At 37.5% G+C, this 20,062-nt stretch overlaps 1 protein-coding gene, 1 non-coding gene and 1 pseudogene across 2 annotated transcripts; all 3 read right to left on the bottom strand.

Moving 5' to 3' along the window:
• Positions 1-629: 629 nt before the first annotated feature.
• LOC146460955 (nibrin-like) lies at positions 630-17,885 on the bottom strand. Its single transcript, XM_085087734.1, has 17 exons — positions 17,776-17,885; positions 16,762-16,806; positions 15,959-16,041; positions 15,401-15,543; positions 14,688-14,773; positions 13,795-13,871; positions 13,560-13,663; positions 13,028-13,145; positions 12,197-12,387; positions 10,904-10,995; positions 10,295-10,380; positions 8,379-8,500; positions 7,471-8,044; positions 5,973-6,134; positions 4,896-5,012; positions 3,804-3,853; positions 630-3,573 (listed from the first exon to the last, which is right to left on the bottom strand). Exons 1-17 carry the CDS (start codon positions 17,822-17,824, stop codon positions 3,531-3,533), a joined length of 2,142 nt encoding a protein of 713 aa, XP_084943860.1. The 5' UTR covers positions 17,825-17,885; the 3' UTR covers positions 630-3,530.
• On the bottom strand, positions 6,994-7,063 carry Trnaq-uug (transfer RNA glutamine (anticodon UUG)). The gene has a single exon. It is a non-coding gene; the product is annotated as a tRNA-Gln (tRNA).
• A 103-nt stretch (positions 17,886-17,988) lies between the features above and the next one.
• The window catches only part of LOC146460954 (uncharacterized), a 5,147-nt pseudogene continuing 3,073 nt past the window's right edge, over positions 17,989-20,062 (bottom strand).

The following is a 20,062-nucleotide window of genomic DNA, read 5'->3' as shown; positions in this document are numbered from 1 at the left end:
CTTGAATCGTGCAGCAGACCAACCGCGGCGGCCTGCACAGAAGGGCAGAAGTTCAACTAAACAAGAATTATTATATCGACTGAGTCTGTCTCATTGCGTTACAACAGGGCATAGTTAGCAGGCCGCTCCCAGTTAGGTCTCAAAGTTGTATACTAGCTGAAAGCCCCTCTATATGCCTAGAAAGGTTTCAGCTACGGTAATTCAAAAATTCATACTGCTTTCTTATAAAATTTTATACGGTAATACCGGTCGTGGTGAACCATATTAACGAAACAGTGTTTGGCTGTGCATGGTAGGGGTAGGCTTTTTGTTTTGTTGTTGTTCATTCCCTTTACGCAGTAAGGTATTACAGTGATATGTCTCCAATATGTAACAAGAACTGTGACTCAATTGACCGTCCAATAAAAGCTGAAAATATTCAGGTTTCTTCCACTTAAATAATTATTCTGCTGCTTGAACCAGAGCATCGCAAAAATTAGTTCCCAGTAGAAATTTTAGTCTTCTCGAACCGCAATAATTTGTACCCGCAAACCACAAAAAATCGCCAATCCGCAAAATAAAACTCCCGCAAAATTTTCGTGCTACACGGTACCTTGATTTTTTGCATACATGCAACATTCACTGTGCTATTTATTGTTGTTGTTGTTGTTCTTGATGATTTATTTCCCATTATATAAGATACATAAATTGTACAATAGTTCAATAAGATGACACTATACTAGGGAGGATGGCTAAAGAAAGGGCTTCTACAAAACAGTCTCACCATTCGAAAGACTAATAATATGTTTAGTTAAGTAATTGGTATCAAATATTATTAAAAACTAATAAAAACTACAACAGTATAAAATAGCAATCGTTCGTGTAAAGATCAGGGAAAGTCAGTTCAGCATTTATAATCTTTATACATGTTATTGCGACAGGAGAAATTAAGATACAATAAAGATACCGTTCTTAGTGGGTAAAGGAATGTTGTTCCATGCCTATTAAAAAATCATTTATTTGATCGATGCTTACTGGATCGCGATTTCTTAAATAAAGGGGTAGATGGAACAGCGGCATCTCGGCTTCCAAACTGTACTCCTTATCGCCATATCCAGTGCAACTGTAACGCCTATAAATCTTCTTTTTATCCAAGGTCTATTGTAGTATGGAACCAACTACCCTCAAGTATTTTACCATTGCAGAGTATCATTATTTTTAAATCAGCAATTTTGCCCACTATTAAATATTTGGCATGATTTTTTTACTTTAAGTATGTACCTATTTACTTCTTTAGTTATTTGTTTGTTTATCTATTTATTCATTCATCATTTACTTATTTTTTGACCTTTTTGTTACTCGGTCACTTTTTTTTAAAAAATAAGGTTTTGCAAATTAGATGAATAATTTAATTATGTACATACAAACTAGTTTTTTAAAATTAATTTAACCATTTAGTCCTATTACTAATTAGGTTAGAGTGTTTTTAAATCCAGTTGAATCTTATTATTGTAAAGATAGATTTTAGTTTAAACTTAAAGCTCCTAGTATAGTTTTTACTGTTTTAGGAGTACCTCTGTTAGAGATTAAAGATTACATCCGGATCTGCTAACACGGGTTTTTACTGTTTATGTTGAAGTTTAAAGAGATTTTACGTAGTCTGGATTCAACAAACAGAACAAAGGCAACAGGTGTGGATGGCGTTCCTGCCCGAATCCTTAAAGTTTGCGTAGATGAAATATCTATATATCATTAACCTTGATATATAACTTGTCATTCAACCTCGGAGAAGTTCCCTTGTTGTGGAAGAAGCCAAAAATAACCCCCGTGTTTAAAAACAATGACAAAGGGCTGGTTGAGAATTGTTCATCGTGCTATCTATTCCCACGTATTACCTTTCTCAACGACTGGCAACACGGTTTTGTTAGAGGTCGCTTTGTTCTACTGGGGTAATTCTAGCTCACCAACAATGGTCAAAAGCTCTTGATGGTAGTCATCAGGTGGACGTGGTTTTTTTATTTTATTTTGCGAAGGCTTTTGATCGAGTATCACACGAAATTTTGCTGCTTAAGCTACGCAATTTTTGCATTTCTGGTTCTCTCCATAAATGGTGTCGTGCGACTATCTGAAGAATCGTGAACAAAGGTTCGTAATCGATGGCAAGTCGTCTACCTGGGGAATCATTCCATCTGGTGTCCTGCAAGGATCCATTCTAGGTCCATTATTTTTCGTGATATTCATCAGTGATTTTTCAGATGTTGTCTTATCCGGAAACACCGTTCTTCTTTATGCCGATGATTGTAAAACGTCTAGACTACACGATCGCACAGAATTCCAGGGTGAGCTTGATAACCTTTACGTCTGGAGTCAGGGGAATAAAATGGCTTTCAATGTAAAGAAACGCAAATTGATGCACATCGCGATCCAACCTTGAATGGAACTGTCTTAGAAGAGGTTTTTGAGTTCAATGATTTAAAACTTACTACTGACCATCACTTTTCTTGGAACTCCTATGTAGACAAAATTGCTTGTAAGGCCAATAAAAATAATGTTGGGCCCAATTATAAGAACCTGTAAAGAGGCCTCACAGATATTTCTACCCTAAAAGATCTTATTAGATCACAATTGGAGTTTAGCTCTGTGGGCTGGTCACCCTATACATTAAAAAATATCTTAAGGTTAGAACGAGTCCAAAGTAGAGCTAAAAGTGGATGCCTGTTATGAAGACCACTTGGAACAACTCAAATGGCTATCCTTTGCGAAGAGACGTTTTTTTTAATGTATTTTTTTGTATATATATAAAGCATTGAATGGCTATGTTAACATTGGTGTGACTAAGAAAGTTTTTATTCCAAGGTCGATCGCGATTCTCTTAAGGGTAATGATGGGTATGTCCTTAAAACGAACTTTGTAACGACAAACTTATTTAAATTTAGCTTTTTTAACAGAATTGTTGTTATGTGGAATACTTTACCTTTAGAGGTCCGTTCGGCAACAAGTATTAGTATTTTTAAATCGGGAGTTAGGTATCAAATAACTAGTTTTGTGTGTTCTTGTATGGGGTCTTGACTCTTTTACAGGCCATCCTTATGGCTCTTTTTTTTAGGTATGTCTCATAATTTTTTCTTATTTAAGTGTACTTGTACCAATAAATTGTAATAAATTAAAAAAATTAAAACCCGCTCTAGGCATAAGGGTATGGATATTTTGAGAGTCTCCACATGCACCAAGTGTACACTATCTTGTTTCTTCATGATTTTTACTGATAAAAATCACTCGTAGAACTTTTCATACCAAGATTTAACAGAAAATGTCAGTAACAAAATAAAGTTGATCAAAAGGCTTTCGACATGGTAAAGTTCTAAGTTGTCTTGAGGAAAGCACTTTGAATTTGAACAATCAAAAATTATTTTCTGGTTCATGCAATGGTTTATACACGTACAAGCCACTTTTTGGAGAGTTAGAGCAAGGAGACCAGTGTCCAATCCGTGCTATGATATAAAACAGAAAAACTTTTAACACATAATTTTTCTCAGCATCTTGTGAGTGGCTCATCTCTTTAATCTTCTACTTTTTGTAGCCCTCTCCTCCCATCTGAAAATAGACAAAATGAAGTCAACAGTCAATTAAGTGGCATTTAAGAATGATTTGAAATCCCCTATGTAAAGTTCCAGCAACAATTCTGTAGCAATCTTATAACAATTGACATGAGAGTAAAAGCCACCTTTAGAGACATCATTGTAAAATGACTTGATTTGTACTCTATAGTATCTACTACTAACAGCATTTAATTACGCTGTACCTAACAAGTGAGGTTTTAATACCTAAAAAGTTCCTCAGCCCGTCTTTCTTCTCTCTGACATTCAGCATCAGCCTTAAGGAATGACAATAAACAAATTATAAATGTGCGTTCTCTTATTTATGCTAAATTCTACTTTCTGCCAAAAGCACAGCATTTTAAGGTCAGGAAATAACATATTTTTGCACGCTGGCACAACCTCAAAAAATAGGTTTTCTGGATAACTCTGGCAGACACCTTCAGTGGCTTAGCCTGAAGAACAATAGCCTGGGCCGTAGAAAAAATCAACCTCCGCTAAATACCATCTGTGAATTAGCACCAAAATCCTTGTTCTGGACCCCCAAAAGCATACCAGGATCTAAGTAAACTCTGTGATTGGCCTTTGCACAAAGCTGTTGTTCGATTGGTCTGGTAATAGCCAATTTGATTGAGGGGGATTTTACAGTATTTTGTTTCCTTCTGGAACAAGGCTTTGAGCGCTAATTCACAGACAGTATTTACCGGCGGTTGATTTTGTCCGCGGCGCAAGCTAGAAGAACACCTACTAGAGGAATTTATCATCACACCTGACAGACTGAAGAGTTTCAATCAAGATCAAATCAAGGAGACCAGCTCATCACACAAGGCAACCATTCTGCTGCAACCAGCATGTAACCCTTTGATCTTATTTCTTTCTTTATGACTGACCATGTATGAGAAATAAATAGGAATAGATACAGCTAGGTATATAACTAGTAAATACTAGCTTGGCTGGGCAGCCACAGCAGCTTGCACCAATATCACTGTGGACCTGAACTGGTCTGCCATGTTTGCTATGAATGTGCATGTAACCGTAACTTTTCTTCTTTTTGGTTTTGATTTGTTGGATTGACTTGGTCTGCAGCACACTAGCAGACAATACTGAACAGAAACGCCAAGGTTTGTGTTATCTGCCTTAACTTTGGCGGGGATGGTAATTCTTGCTATCAAGCAAAAAAATAAAAATAAAATAAAAACAACAACAACAAACAATCAAATACAGTAATCCATTGTCACCTTATTTCATGCTTTCACGATTACGACATTTGCTATCCAAATGTTATTACAAGAAACAGTATTTGAGGTCATACGCCCATACCTCCCTTGCCTCCACAAACCAGTCATCTTTGTCCAACCGCTCAGAAGATTGGTGTACAACCAGGTCACTGCCACCTATGATACGTGGAACAATGGTGCGGGAACCAGGATAGAGTTGCTAACAATACAAAACAAATGCCTATTACACATCCTGTTAGAGTGGTTATTTCATGTAAAGCAAAGTACTGCCTCTGGAGTGCACACGAACCAACACAGTACAGAACATGAAGCATATAGATGGTTGACATGCAGGTGGCATAATGCATAGGAAAACACATTAAAAAGTGTTTGCTCTTTGAGGTTTACTTTAGTTGACAAAGGGGCAGAAACTTTTAAACCAATAAAAAAGAATATAGGAAAGAATGCTTGAAACAACCACCAATTAGTTACCACACTCAGTTGAAAAGCACTTGACTGACGATTAATAACTTTGTCGCTGACAATTTAAGGTTTCTTTTTAATCTGTTGCTTGGTTGATCAAAAGTTGTGAGAAGTTTTCCATTCTGCCATGGTTCATGAATGAGGTACAAAAGTTCTTACTATAATACCATTCTGGACTGTGAAAATGGAATGGAGTGCACGATGACACACAAGGATCTGGTTGTGGCATCTGCAGCCCAAAGCACTACCTATCATGTCACTGAGGTCCCTTCATTTGAGACCAGGCAGTTAAAATCTTGTTATTCAATTTGCAAACTTAAGTAAATTTGGAGAAATTGGATTTGAAAGCCAAATTGTGCCTTACAGCCTTTTTCCACCACAATAAAAGGCTGCAGATAGCGGTGTGGTTGAGCAAAAGTGGATTGAGAGTGGATTGTTGCAGCACCTTAGCATCACATGTGTTTAACTGAGTGCAACAGTTTGTGACTGTTATTGTTGCCATGATATTGAACACTCTGATCTGTGTTAGCTGGCATGTGTAAGTCAGCAAATTCATGGAAGATGTAAGTTAACTTAATATCTAACTCAGCCAAGGTTGTTTGGTGGCTGCTGTAGCATTTCCTACTGATGTGAATGCAAATGATTATCAGACTGTCAAAACAAACCAAATAACCAAAAACAACAGGAATTCACAAACCTTTGTAAATCTTTTGAAGTTCTTAGTTGTGGTATTTTCTGGTCTTGTCTGCACTGCAGGTGTGGCATCACATGCTCGAACTACAAGTGACATCTGATCAACAACTACCAGATTCCTAGGTAAGTGTGCCTCTTCATCCTCAAAAGCAGTGTTGCTGCTCAACTAAACAGAAAACCAACAATCATGGATGGTCATGGGCAAGTTACAACTGAAAACATGCTAAACCACTTAAAGAGGATCCGAGCTCCACTTACATCAACCGTAAAATTTAGATAACTGCATCATTCTATCATCTTAATTTGCCAAAAAGTGTCTTGCATTTGTGTGAACCTATTTTGAGGGCGCGGCTTAGGCAAAAGGATGTCTTTCACTTTTCTGTCACACAAGATGGACAACAGCCTAACTGACAGCTTCCCCCCCCCCCCCTTCCTCCACCACTACCACCCCAGCGGGAAGTAAAAAGAAAGAAGAATTAACCTGAAAGGGTGTGTTTAATTCTGCCACATGAGCTGCTTCTTTGACATAGTGTCATAACTTGCATGTCTCTGGGATACCAAGAGCTATGCTAGCTGGGCCTAAGTGCCTGGCAGGTTCAAACACGTCTTGGCGGGGAAGACCAGACCAGGGTTAACTTTTCATTTGTCCCTGTAAAACAAGTTGCTTATAGAAACCACAAGCATGAAACCTACAAATAATGTTCCAGTTTTGCTAAAAATTACCATGATCTCAGTGTACCAAAACCATTGATGAGTGTCTCTGGTCACACTGATGGACCGGGTTGGAATGGATTGCAACTTGAAAAAGATTACACTAACCTTTTTTTTAAGTTCTCATATTTTTGTTTCCAAAAAATAAAAAATAAAATAAGTGCTTTGTTTATAGTGGAAATGCACTTAGCTACCCAAAGCTAGTTTACAGGCATTCCACTCAGAAATAACAGGAAACAAATAATAATCAAATCAAAGATAACATGTTAAAATCCCAACTGGCAGGAGGCAAACCAGCTGGCTATTTACAAGCATGGCCAAGGTGGGACTTGAACCCGGGACCTCCGGATTCAAAGTCCGGCACCCTTACCACTGGGCCATGCCGCCTCCTTAAAAATGCACCAGAACAGATCATGAGCTGTTTCTTTCAAGAATTCAGTTGATTTATTTCTCTCGGTGTTTGTAACTGTTGTAAGTGAAGGTACTGATAAACCATTTTTACCAAATTCCCTCTAACACTTCCACTTTAAATCTCTCCAGTATGGACACCAAAGAAACAAAGTTAATTGTCATATTACAGAGGCAAAGCTTATATAAGTTCTGGACTTTAAGGTGAGGAGGTGTCTAAAGCCCACTTTGAAAATGAGTGATGGCCTGGGTGGAGAGTAACTGCCCAAGCGATTGTGGGATTGTTTGGGGGAATGCTGAATGCGATGATAATAGCCAACGTCCCCCAAACCTTAGACTCAACCATTAGACTCATCATAAAGCAGCAAAATTCATTTCCAAACCTTTCTGGGAATCCTACAACACAGAAATCCAACAGGAACATGGATGTCTGAATGGTGATTAGCTTTATCACACTGCTCATTTGCCGTTTTGTGAGATGGTTTGCTACTTTTATTTTCTCTGCCTGCTTGCTCTGTTCTTCTGTCTGTTTGATTTACTGGAGCCTCTTTTTGTCCTGAGTTAGCATGTTTATGTGCCTTCTCTTCCTTCGCATCACAAGCAACAGTTTCATCAAGGGCCATGTGACTGTCTGAGCTCAAATACAGACTATCAGCAATATTTTCCACTTTGTTCATCAGTTCATGGCTCATTTCTTTTTCTTTTGGCTGTCCATTTACCTCAATGGCAATGTCATGCTTTATTTCCAAACTATCCGCAACAATACTGTCTGGTAGCTCAAGCTGTATGTTTTTATGTGTCCCATTCAGTGATTTGTTTGCATCTAATGAATCAGAAACCAAGGGCGTTTCTAAACAGACTGATGTTTCTGCTTCCAAAACTTTCCTCCGTTTTGTTGATGGTGGTTTGTCTTGACTGTCAGCAATTGATTCAACAGTACTACCCTCACTTGCACATCTAAAAACAATTTTGCAAGTTGCACAGTAGAATTTTCCTCCATTTAAAATAAATACACTAAACAAATACCACAGTAAGGCTGGATGGCAAAAACAATTATAATAAAATAATTGTATGTCCGTTCAAACAGCTATCTACATTGTACCTGTCTCCCATTTTTGGGTATCTTTATTGCACAAAATGTTTTAATTTATTAATTTATTATTGACCATTACAATTAAATAATAATGTATCTGTTACTCTGAGAGTAAAAGTAACATAATTTGCTGTAGTCCTGTAGAATGCTTTCTGAGGATTTCTCACTGTTTAACTAGTAACACTAAATTTCTCATACCTTTTTCCAAAATGTGTTTTGTTTGTAGGTTGATTCAAGGCTGTCGCGTTGGCCATGTTCTGTTTCTCACATGTGACACCGTAAGTCATGTCACGCTTCACAGGCGTGGAAGGCTTTTTGAACTTAAAAAAAAAACATGACAAAGTACTAATAAAATACAAGTATTGTACTGCAGCAACAACTATGCTGAGAAACGAAAGAAAGAAAAAAACTGCAGAGTCTTAAGGACGGTGCCTAATAATAAAGAAGTATTTTTGTGCGGTTTATGACTATGCGGAAAAGCAGATCTTAGCAAGGCCTATTGGGATCCAAAAAGAAAATTGGGGGTAAGCACGCATTTTTCAGAGATAATTAAGCAACAATATTTCTAAAAATGCCAAAATATAAAACAATGTATGGGATTTTGTTTCTAAATTGAAGCTTAATTATCTCTGAAAAATGCATGGTTATCTCCAATTTTCTTTTGGCATACCAAGAGCACATGCTACATTCTGTTTTCTCCATTTAATTTAAACGGCGCAAAAATTTTCCTGTATTAGCAGGCACCACCTATAGGAAACCCAAGTATCTCGAGGTGCGCAGAACGTATGCGCAGTAACAATAGTAGGCACCGTCCTTAAATATTATCATATCAGGCCAGCCAAAGAAGGCAGCCATTGAAGAGAAATGTTCTATAACCAGTTAATAAAGTAAGCAGGCATTTGAGTTCTAATAGTCACCCTCCCAGGATGTAACAGAAGACTGTCTGCTAACCAGGGTATAGTGGAACAACTTGTTGGCAAGTGTTTTTTGAGCATGGGCTGCTCGGCAGGCAAGCAACTTTTGTTGCTTTGATTTTGTTGTAGTTGTTGGGATTTTGATTAAAAAAACCGACTGTGTGGCAATACTTGATAAGTGAAAGTGCTAGTTTTATCAGCTGAATTATCTACTCTTATAAATAACAGTGTAGAAAAGGAGTTAACAGCAGTTGTTTCAATAATTGATGGTTTTGTTTTTGATGCAACTGAGATCCAATTTTATAAATTGTTTCTGCTTATGGCTGCCAATTTTCAATTTGTACAAAAATACAAATGTTTTCTAGATTAAAATGAAGAGAAAAAACTCACTACTGATGATGTAGGTAACTAAGCCCATAGCAAGAAGAAACAAGGGATTAGAAACAGATTGAAACCATTCTATTAGAATTGCAGCCATGTCACAACAGATTTTCCTTGAAATCCTAACACTGATCACAGAACATACATGATTGCATTATAGGCACTCTGCAACAAAATGCTTTTCTTGAGATGAAAACCATTGTACAGGCTCATTTATATGTTACAATTTGTTGGCTTGATTTGTCAGCACAATGTTTGATTTGTCAGCCTAATTTCTTTGAATACACAATTAAATTGTGAGCAGATTCAACACAGCTCCAAGTTAGTAAACTGAGGTACATGTAACAGGTTGCCTGAAGGACAAGGGTTTTTTTTTTTCATTTTTCATCTCACCCTACCTCCCAATTAAACAATCCAAGAACTATGTATTATACACAAACACTGATGAAGGTTTCAGATATCTGCACTGCTATCATGGTGTGTCACAGACAGCCCAGCCCATAACTTAACAAGAGCATTTGACAAATGGCTCCATGATCAACCCCATGCACACACTGTTGAAGACATCCACCAGACAAACATGACTCAAGTGTCTCTGGTATCAACATCTAAACCAAACAGAGTACTATCTGCTCAAATGCAATCAGTTAGCCAATCACTGGGGCTAACTGATGATGACAGAGTCGGGTGTTGCAGTCTGTGACATCAGACCTTTTACCTACTCATCATTAACCTTCAAAGCAATTCGCATCTGATACAGGCCCAACAAGGACAAATAACAACAAGTCAGTTGTATAAATTAAGATGGAAAAAAGTTACCTGTGTTTCATGGGCTGCAATCTGTTGAGACATCATATCTACAGCTTGAAAAGACTGACTGACAAGATTCTGGGTTAAAGATGGAACTAGAACAAGAAACATTATTTAGTTTGTAATTTTTTCCTACAGGAGGTATGTAACATTTTGTTTAGCAACGCCTCAACGGCTGAAAACATATTATATTTTCATCCAGTGTGTAATAACCCAAACATCTAATCAAACAAACAGGACCAAATTAAAAGAGAAAAAAAACAGACCTCAGCCTAGAGTATTAAATGGTTATTAATAATGATATTATTAAAATTATTTGAATACGAAACAACTTATGCTATTCACCTCCATGGGGGAAGAAATGCTTTATGAATGAGGAAGAACTAACATTTAACAAACAGTAACAAGAACCAACACTGAACATAAAGATTGTTGTACATCATATGCACAAAATGTTCTCTGGAGGAGACTCTGTCATCACCAATAATATTGGTCAGTTATTTGTAACACAGTGTAATTTGAGAGTTTGGGTTAGAAAAATTCTAATAACTGTATAGGAAACCAAGCAACAGAAATGCAAACAATATAAATACTCACAGTGAAAGTTTCAATACAAACCAGCAGTAATACTTGGATTGCAGTACTTTTCCAGGGACATAAACAACAATGCTAAGCCAAGCTCAGACTCTGGGATAGGTCGGCATCTGTGCCTAACAAAAAATTGTTGGTTCTATATTAGTCTCCCTACCTTTCTTGAATAGTGATATAATTGTAGCAAACTGCAACATGACTGATGCTTGAGAAAAGGCTAAGCTACAAGCAGGTTCAAAGCTCTAGGATCCCAGACCAACATTTTAGCTCCAAGAGGGAGGATGTGGGGAAGCTGATGTATTTTTCAATACCCACCCTAGGGTATTTGACAGTCAAATTCATCTAGACATATGAATCCATGGATCCAGTATGTCTTAAGAGGGAAATAACTCTCAAAAATCAGCAGCTTTTGATGAACAATCCTTCAAGAGTCAAATGTCTCACATGTGCTGAGCTCCATCCTCCTCACAAAGGTAAATTAGGTGGCCATGTTACTTTCCTGGGCAACCTGTGGTTACCAGACAGCCATGCTGATGGTGTAATAATAATAATAATAATAATAATAATAATAATAATAATAATAATAATAATAATAATAATAGTAATAGTAGTGGTAATAATAAAGACATTTTAACAGGGCGCCCACGTCACAAATGTGGTTTTTAGAGGGGCCCTGTATGGGATAAATTACAATATAATAAAATGCCTAAACAGTGAAAGCTAAGAATTGAAAACATTAAAAATTAAGAATTCATATAATGAGCATAAAAATGGAAAATTCAAGAAACACTCCTCATATGTCTTTTAAAAGCTAGAATGTCAGAAATACCTTTCACTTCATCAGATAAGATGTTCCAGTCATCAGTGGCCCCAAGAGCAACATGATTGGGGCTTACAAAATTAATGTTGTTTCTTCTGCGAGTATTGTAATTGTGAGTGTCTTTATAACTATGAAACTTGAAATGCCAGTCAATCAGGCTGTTTAAAGCCTCAAAAAACAATATCAGTCTATGAAATCTTCTTTTCGTCAAGTTATCACAGCCAAGATGATTGAGCGCCTTGGTAGCAGAGGAATGCTTCGGCATATCGAGATGATTTTGGTAGCTAAATTTTGCAGCACTTGGACTTTCTTCATCAGAGTCACATTAGCTTTGTCTCCCCACGTGACATCTGCATACTCTGGAAAGGGCATTATAGTTGATTTAACCAAACGTTCTCTGATATCTCTTGGTAGGAAACACTTAATTCTGCGTATTAACTCCACCAATAATGCCATGCAAATAACTTCCATATTAGTGGATTAGCTTGACCAGCACAAACCTTCTTAATGTTTCCATAACATGCAATACCCACTGTTGAGATTCAGAAGGTAATGTGTTTTGTTCTTTACTGTCCATCATCATGACACACACATCTCTAGCCACTAGACCACCGTCACTTTCACTACCAGGAGTGTCTTTTAATACCGCGCTGCCACCACTAGACTTTATCGCATGGTGAACCCGCTTGAACTGGAACAAATTGTTAAAAATAATACCTTGTGTAAAACATGACAAGCAACTTAACTACAATGCTAAGGAATCAACATTTACCATACACAGCAGGTCTTTATGTTAGAAAATTACTTAACACAAAATCTACAGAGTAAATTCTATGAAGAGAACTATGTTTGAAAGCATCTGAGTTCAAAACAGAAGTTACCATTGTGTCAAAGCACTGCAATAGTATTGCAGAGGTCAAGGGTTTGTCATCCCTTTCAAGCCTACATTTCTTTCAGACCTTCTTTTTGCAGCTGCTCAAGTTGTGTGACATAACAGCAACGATCTTCTATGTGTTTAAAAGATGTTCACAGGGAAAAAATTTAAGATGAGCCGCAACAAGGTCTACGCACAGGCCTAAACCATGCGACTTATCTAAAAAAAAACTCAAGCCACTTTCTAAACTGATAAGTAAAATCAAAACCAGAACTTTGTGAGTTGCATGCAGTGCATCTTTTTTTTGTCATGTTTATTTTGCAGATATTTGCCCTGAGTTCTTAATTGTTGAGAGCGATCATTGGTTTGGTTCTAAAATACTCAACTGAAAACTGGCTAGTACAGTGTACCACCTGGCTGTATGCGAACCACTTGACAACCAGGTTTCTTTAATTACCTGTTTTTTACTAATGAAGATAAAGGTTTTTCCACTAAACAAAGTCCTTCTGCCTTCTCTGGGAAGAAAGCTCTCGCCTTGTGAACTGATTGTATCCTCCTTCAGGGGTGGAAGGTAGCTATGCGTCCAAATAAAAAGGAGTAAAACACAAACAAAATTTGCTCAACAAGACCCTCATAAGCACTGGAGGACTTGAGCCTTCATGTGTTCTTCACAGCAGTTTTGTTTGGCTTTACTAAGATAACTTAAATTTCTAAAAAGAGGTGTGAATGTGTGATATGAAAGAGGATTTTTCTGAGTAACACATGCATTGTGTGGTTATATTAGGGAGTATTTTCACGGCTTAAATTTGAAATGTATCTACTTTATTCAGGAAACAGCAATCATTCCATTCAGTCTCTAATTTACATGTACATGTAGGTTAATGTCCAGTTGCCCAAATGCACAAGAAAAGCACATAGATGCAAGCCAAAAGTACCTTGTACATGTCTTGAGTTCTTGCTTATAAAGCAAATAAATATCTTTGTTGTACCTTGCAACTGCAGTAAGAGTTGAACTTGTACTTTCAGGATTTGTGATGTCATCAAAATATGACGGTGTGATAATTGGACAGCACTCAGCCAATGCATGAATGACCTATCAGAAACGAAATACAAACAAGAATCATCCTTTCCCCAATTCCCTGAGTATTGTATCTCTTCTTTCTTTTCCATTTAAGATTCCCAAACATCAAAATGATTACCAAACCTTGATACAGTTTACTGTACCTTTATAGTAAATGTAAGTCCATCCATCACAAGGTGACTTGTAATGTTCGGCCTCCAGTCACCAATCAAGTGCCCACCTGGTGTCACAGGTACACACAAAATTATATTTTATTCGATTTCATTGAAAAAAATTATAAATATAAATATCATAAGCCACCAATTAATTTCCACATCCTCCCACTGGATGAAACACATCACACAGTAAAAGATCAGACAAAGGTTAGTACATGTTCATCCACATATTAAATATCCATAGCCCCAGTTTGTCAACAAGGTAAAAGAATAAAAGTCCCACTTTTTGGATCGACTGTTTTTATCTAATCACACTAGAATAAAACTATAGAGTTAACTCAGGTCAGCTTGCATTATTTTATTTAGTGGAAATCACACCAGACCATTAATGGCTGTTTTGTCTTTTTTATTTAATTTAAAATTTAATCGAAGGGTTGTAAGTGCCCTCAGCTGAAAGACTTACAGCCTTGGGGATTACCCTCTGATACACCAGCAACCTAAAGGGGTCTATACTACTTTATTTTCTAAAAAATGCAGCATTCTATAAAAGAATTACAAAGTAGTATGATAATTACTGTAATGTCCAAATATAACAAACTGCAGTTGTTTCTACAAACCCACTGAACTGTCACAATGGTAAAAAGGGTATCTTATGGCCAACATGGCACTCGAGTGAATGAGAAAAACGCAACAACCATTGGAGTAATCTGGAGTAATAGACGGTATGGATAGCCAAAATTTCATTAAACTTGACACAATTACTGTGTATCTCTCACCTGTATCTTTCAGAAATCATGATACTGGGGATCTGCTGTGTAATACAAAGACCCAATGAACTATTTCTCATTACCAAGCAATAAAGACATCAGCAGTCTACATACCAAGTTTATGAATTTGACTTTTGAGTGTTTTCTTCTTTTTTTCTTCAAGACAAGATGTGACAACAACCAAAGGACTATACCTTAAACTATTAAAAATAAAAAAAAAACAAAATGACATTTTAACCATAATTCTCCATGGCCAAATCTTGATATGAAATGTTCATTGTTCTCATGAAGACCAACAAAACCTGGATGAGTACACCGTCAACTCCTGTCTTGCGGACACCTCGCTATTACAGATACCCCGATAATATGGACAGCAGCTAAATCCCGGCAAAAATAAATTACAGACGTTTAACTGAAATAGATTCCTGCTATTACCCACTCTCACTATTAAGGACCCTAACTCGTGGTCCCGAGGGTGTTGGCAATAAAGGGAGTTGACTGTATACAGCATTACACTTCACATCAGAAACCTAGTTAATATTCCCTCAAGAAACCATACATTGTAATTCTACCATCTGCTTTCTCATACAAAGTTTTTAAACTCTGACTAGTAACAAGTTAATTGACAATGTGCCTTTAACAACATATAATTTTAAGTGCATTGTTCAATGGATTTAGTTGGTATTCCAAAGTGAACATACTATTGGCTATACCGTGCATTCCTATAACCATAAAAGGGACCAGAAATATTTAAACTTAAAATTTAAATCATAGTATTTTAATTAACATACAGCTTTATAATAGATTAACTAATCTCAATGAATTACCGGTAAAAACTGTTGTTTTTCCCAAACAGTATGTTATCACCATTCTTCAAAGTAACAGTGCCAGAGATTTTAACACCATTTATAAACGTTCCATACTTGGAAAAATCTTCAAGAAATACTTGTGATGTCTTACTTGGATCACTCTGCAATTACACAGCAACATTACGGTGAACAATTGTCAGTAAAAATATGTAATTGTTGATCTTATAGAATAAGTAAAAAAAAAAAAAACAGTCTGCACCTGGGCATGGAGGTTTGCACCACTGGTGTGCCAGCCTATAGAACCTGGCTGACTTACAAAATATATTATACAGCTGTACATAACATACATGTATAATAAATAGCTTTTCAGGTAGAGGCAATTATTTATAGAAAAGCAAACAATTCTAAACAAAAAGAAGCTGGAGGAAGAGGAGGTATGGCTACTTGTTCACATGCATTTGTGTGTGTGTCTGTGTGTGTGTACATGCGAGAGGTAGCTTGTTAGCTAATGAAGGCTGTTTTTTGCCCTTGATGTAAATGGTTCATCTTCTGAAGTCTGCAATTTTTCTGACATACCAAATTGGCCTCGTTATGTTGCACAGTAATGACACTGTGTTTGCGACTAATGGAAGCATCATCTTCTATCAATACTTTACAATCTAAAAAGACAGACAAAAAATCAAATTATGAAACCAGCAAAAGCACATTCAACAAAACTGTGTGTTAACTGGTGAGAAACAGTACTGACAACTTTGCCTGCCAGAATCAGGCATGATAAACTAATTTCTTGCTAGCAATATAACTGTGCTAGGATAATAGAACTTGCAGTTAATTCTTCCTCCAACTGATTGGTCTTACTATACCTTTCAACACATAACATTCCAGAAATAACTAGATAGTTTTCTTTCTGATTCACACTAAAAACTTTATAACCAAAAGCACAAGCCAAAAGGCATTTTACAAAATCCTCACTGATGAGTGTCAAGACCTGCAAAGGCAAAGAAAAGACTAAAATAATAATATTAATATTATAAGGGCGCAGTAACATGGAACAGTCTGTCAGCGGAGGCTAAGCAGGCCACTACTTTAAATAGTTTCTATTCCGCTATTGTATTTTAGAATTTCTCTAACTTAGTTTTATCACCTATTATAGGATTTTTCAATTGTGTTTGTTAATTTTAATGCCTTAGCTTTTTAGCACTAAGTTTAATGCGCACGGCTCTTTAGAAGACCACTTTTTAGTGATAAGGATTCCGTGGATAAATAAAGTTGTTATTATTATTATTATTTGTTATAAAATTGTCATTAATATTAATGTGCATCAAACAACCAGATGAAGCTTTAGTCCTAGAATGAGCTAATGCTAAAGAGATTATTACCTTTTCTTCCAACCACATATTCCACTCCTGTAGTTAATAGCAAGCCTAGAAATATCATATAAAATACAGGAGTGAATAAAATCAACAATAATAGTTGTAATACTAATATAAATACTGTACTTGAGGAGGTTAATTTCATGGGGCAATGTCACCTATTTGACAAAGTAGTGTCACTTTGGATGGCAAAATAATGTCACGCACAATAGAAAGGACATCATTTATGTGAGAGAAAAGCTTGGGGAGTGGCCAAATGTTGTCCAGGACCCAAGCGCTACCTGCCACATGCAAGGCCAGTCGACAGGGCTAGGCTAATGTCACTGAGTGGCATGGGAGACCGTGAGATGGGTGTCGTGGAGAACAGCAGGTCCCAGCAGCATGTTCCCATGCCAAGCTCCTGGAAGGTAGATCAGTGATTTCAGCTTCCTTAACAAAATCCCTGCTAATCCAAGCTTACTGAAAGTTAATCCATGTTCCACGGTATGCTGTTACTGTGCGTAATTTCTCTTTTCCTTCTAAACAAGGGAGTGCCCAATCCAGACTTCTTCCAAATATTTAAATGTGAAAGCCAGACAGTTTGCCTGCTGCCTGGAAAAAAAATTCATGCAGGATCACTTTTGCACAGCAAATCAGCCAAAAAATTGATACGCGTGAGTTGACAAACTCGTACCTCCAAGAATTTTGGGGGTATCTAAAGCGCATGCTCAACAGGAAATATAAGCGACTCGTGGCAGAGGTTTCTATCTGGAAAGTAAACAAGCTGACTACACGAAATACAAGAGACGCAAACGACTTCGTTTTACATCCTAAAAGACTTGCCAGAAAGAAACCTCTGGTGCCTCTGCTAACAGGGTACGGAGCAGCAGGACGAGAACCAACAACAAACCCACGCATGGCGTCAACTCCGAGCCCATAGGTGGGAGGCGAGTGCTCTCAGCACTGCTGCATCCCGATTGTTAAAATATCAACATGCAGGGCGAAAGTCGTATAACTTAGATACTAAGGTTTAAAAGCTACCTTTTTTCTTTGGTTGCGATACTTTCGGTCTTTCGTCGAGAAACCACATTCTCAACTTAGAACGCGCCAATGCAGCATCAAGAGTAACCGCTTAAGACTGGAACCGAATGTTGTTTCCAGGCCACGCTCGACCACGCTTCACACTCCACGTTCCACGCATGCTTGATCCTTTGTTTTCCCCAAACAATTTGTCTCAATCGTTCCCAGAGCCCTCGTATACAAGGGGAACGAGATTGGTATTTCCGATCCTCGGGGCAGCAAAACATTTAAGGGTCGTATATTTAACGAGGCATATTTTTTTTTTACCCAAACTTTTGATCCCTGATTCCAAATGCAAAAAATTCTTGATCCCAAGAGATTCCCTCTCTATAATTTTGCCTCGGTGTCGATTTCCTCGTATAACATAAAAACGCAATGACTTACACACTGTCTACAATTTCTTTTATTTAAAAAGAAAATCATTAAACACTGCCTAATTCATGAACTTTTAGTAAGGGATGCAAAGCGTTTGCTCTAATCCTTTCGATTATTGTTCATTATTGTCATGTTCGATGGGGGAAACTACTGAAAACTACAGTACATGTATGTCTGTGCAAATTTATATACTGATGTGTAGGAATGGATGATCATTCAGGGTTGAAAAAAATTGTATTAAGTGTAAAATATTATCCACCTGAAGTGGAGTCGAATAGTGGTGGATATTCTCTTTGGCGTTCGATTGACCGTATTCTGGAATAAGTATAAGGGGGAAAGCTGTTAGATTTCTCTTTTGAGTAAATTTAGGCAGACATTTCTGCAAACGTTCGCAAGCACATGGTAATTTAAGAGCCATTTTGTACTTCAGCACTGTTCAAAAAGAAAGGCTTATACAAAGCAACCTTTTACCAGTTAGCTACTGGCTAGAGTTTATGGCCTTGGTGTTTCTCTACAAGGCCCTCAACCGTCTAATCGACATCAAGGCAGGGGTATCCTACCGCTCTCTAGTAGGTCATGTAGAGTAACAAGACATCACTTAATCTACTCTTGTCCTAAAGCAATGCAAAACTCAAACATTTCAACGTTCATTCTTCATCCGCTCTTGCACGGTTTGGAACTTACTGCCATCTACCTCCCTTCAATTGAAAGCCCTCAGAGTCAAACTTTATGAATACTATATAAATGCTCTTTAAAACCTACACCAGCCCAAAAATCCACGTATCGACATGCACATGGAAATCTATATGTGTTAAGTATAACATGGCTCGTACCCTCGACCGTCAACTGTCTTGTTGTTTTTAACTGTTCCGTTGCTTGATCTGTTTGTTTTTTTCTTTTTCTTATCTTGATGGGTCCACTTTAATTGGTTAAGCTGTTGTGGTATCCCTGTCTACACACCAGTTGTTCTTCTTATTTTCCCTGCGCCTGTAGGCGAAGCAAAATAAAAATAATAACTGATAAAAAAACCCTTACGAGGGATTTCTGGTCATCATGTTATGTATTCCTGTTCCGGAATAGGGTCAATCGAACACACCCTTTGTATATACCACACTAGTGGAAACAGGAGACTCCTCTAGATAAGTTGTTACTGAATCTACCGCCGAAACTTTTTATTTTGCAATTATAAAGAAGGTAGTCAGTAGATGTTTTTGCAGTCACTTTAATTAAAACTCAGTATTGTAAAGAACTCGACTACCGAAATTTTGCGTATTTCGCAAGGAATTTCCGCGAAAATTTCAAGCCTTCTATCGATGTTCAACCACATATCTTGTTACTCTTCTGTCGGATCTGCTGCGTCCAGCTTCACTGAAAGCATGCCGGTTGGTCATCATCGTCATCACGGTGATCATATCACTTCCTTCCGCATCGCTGCTCTCCGAGTCATTTTCGTTGGACCCGTTAGCCAAGTTTTTCAGGCGCTGCTCCTCGCTTTGGTTGATTTCATCCTCATTACCGACAATGCAAACGAGAAGATTTTCCCATGACGGCTTTCGAGGCAGTTTAGATGCATGGTGTTCTCAAGGGTGTCAACATTGTTGCGATGGGGGTCCTCGAAAAGAATTGCCAGGAAAGGGGGCTCCAAATATCGTTTTCAGTTGTGCTTCAGAGCAACTCTCCCTTTGAAAAAATAAAATACAGGACGAGCTTCAGTTGGCGGTGCTTTAGGTTGTCCTTCAGGTCCAAGGCTTGAAGCGCCTTGATCATGTCAGCAACATTGTCTGTTCGAGGGGAAAAAATTCGTTGGATCGTACTTAGAGCCAGAGGCAGAGTTCCAGCCTTTTGCCCTTTCCTTCGTCTTGTCGCTGACTCT

The sequence above is a fragment of the Pavona decussata genome, unplaced genomic scaffold (genome assembly GCF_977016875.1).
Source record: "Pavona decussata unplaced genomic scaffold, jaPavDecu1.1 SCAFFOLD_207, whole genome shotgun sequence".
Classification (NCBI taxonomy): Eukaryota; Metazoa; Cnidaria; class Anthozoa; order Scleractinia; family Agariciidae; genus Pavona; species Pavona decussata.
The sequence above is the reverse complement of the archived record's forward strand: the minus strand, read 5'-3'. Positions and strand labels throughout refer to the sequence as shown.

Coding starts and splice junctions, on each gene's coding strand:
- LOC146460955 (XM_085087734.1), bottom strand. CDS start 17,824: ATGTGGTTTCTCGACGAAAGACCGAAAGTATCGCAACCAAAGAAAAAA. Junction 8,045..8,378: donor AAAACACATTTTGGAAAAAG/GTATGAGAAATT, acceptor AATTGTTTTTAG/ATGTGCAAGTGAGGGTAGTA. Junction 3,854..4,895: donor GGTTTGTGGAGGCAAGGGAG/GTATGGGCGTAT, acceptor TCATTCCTTAAG/GCTGATGCTGAATGTCAGAG.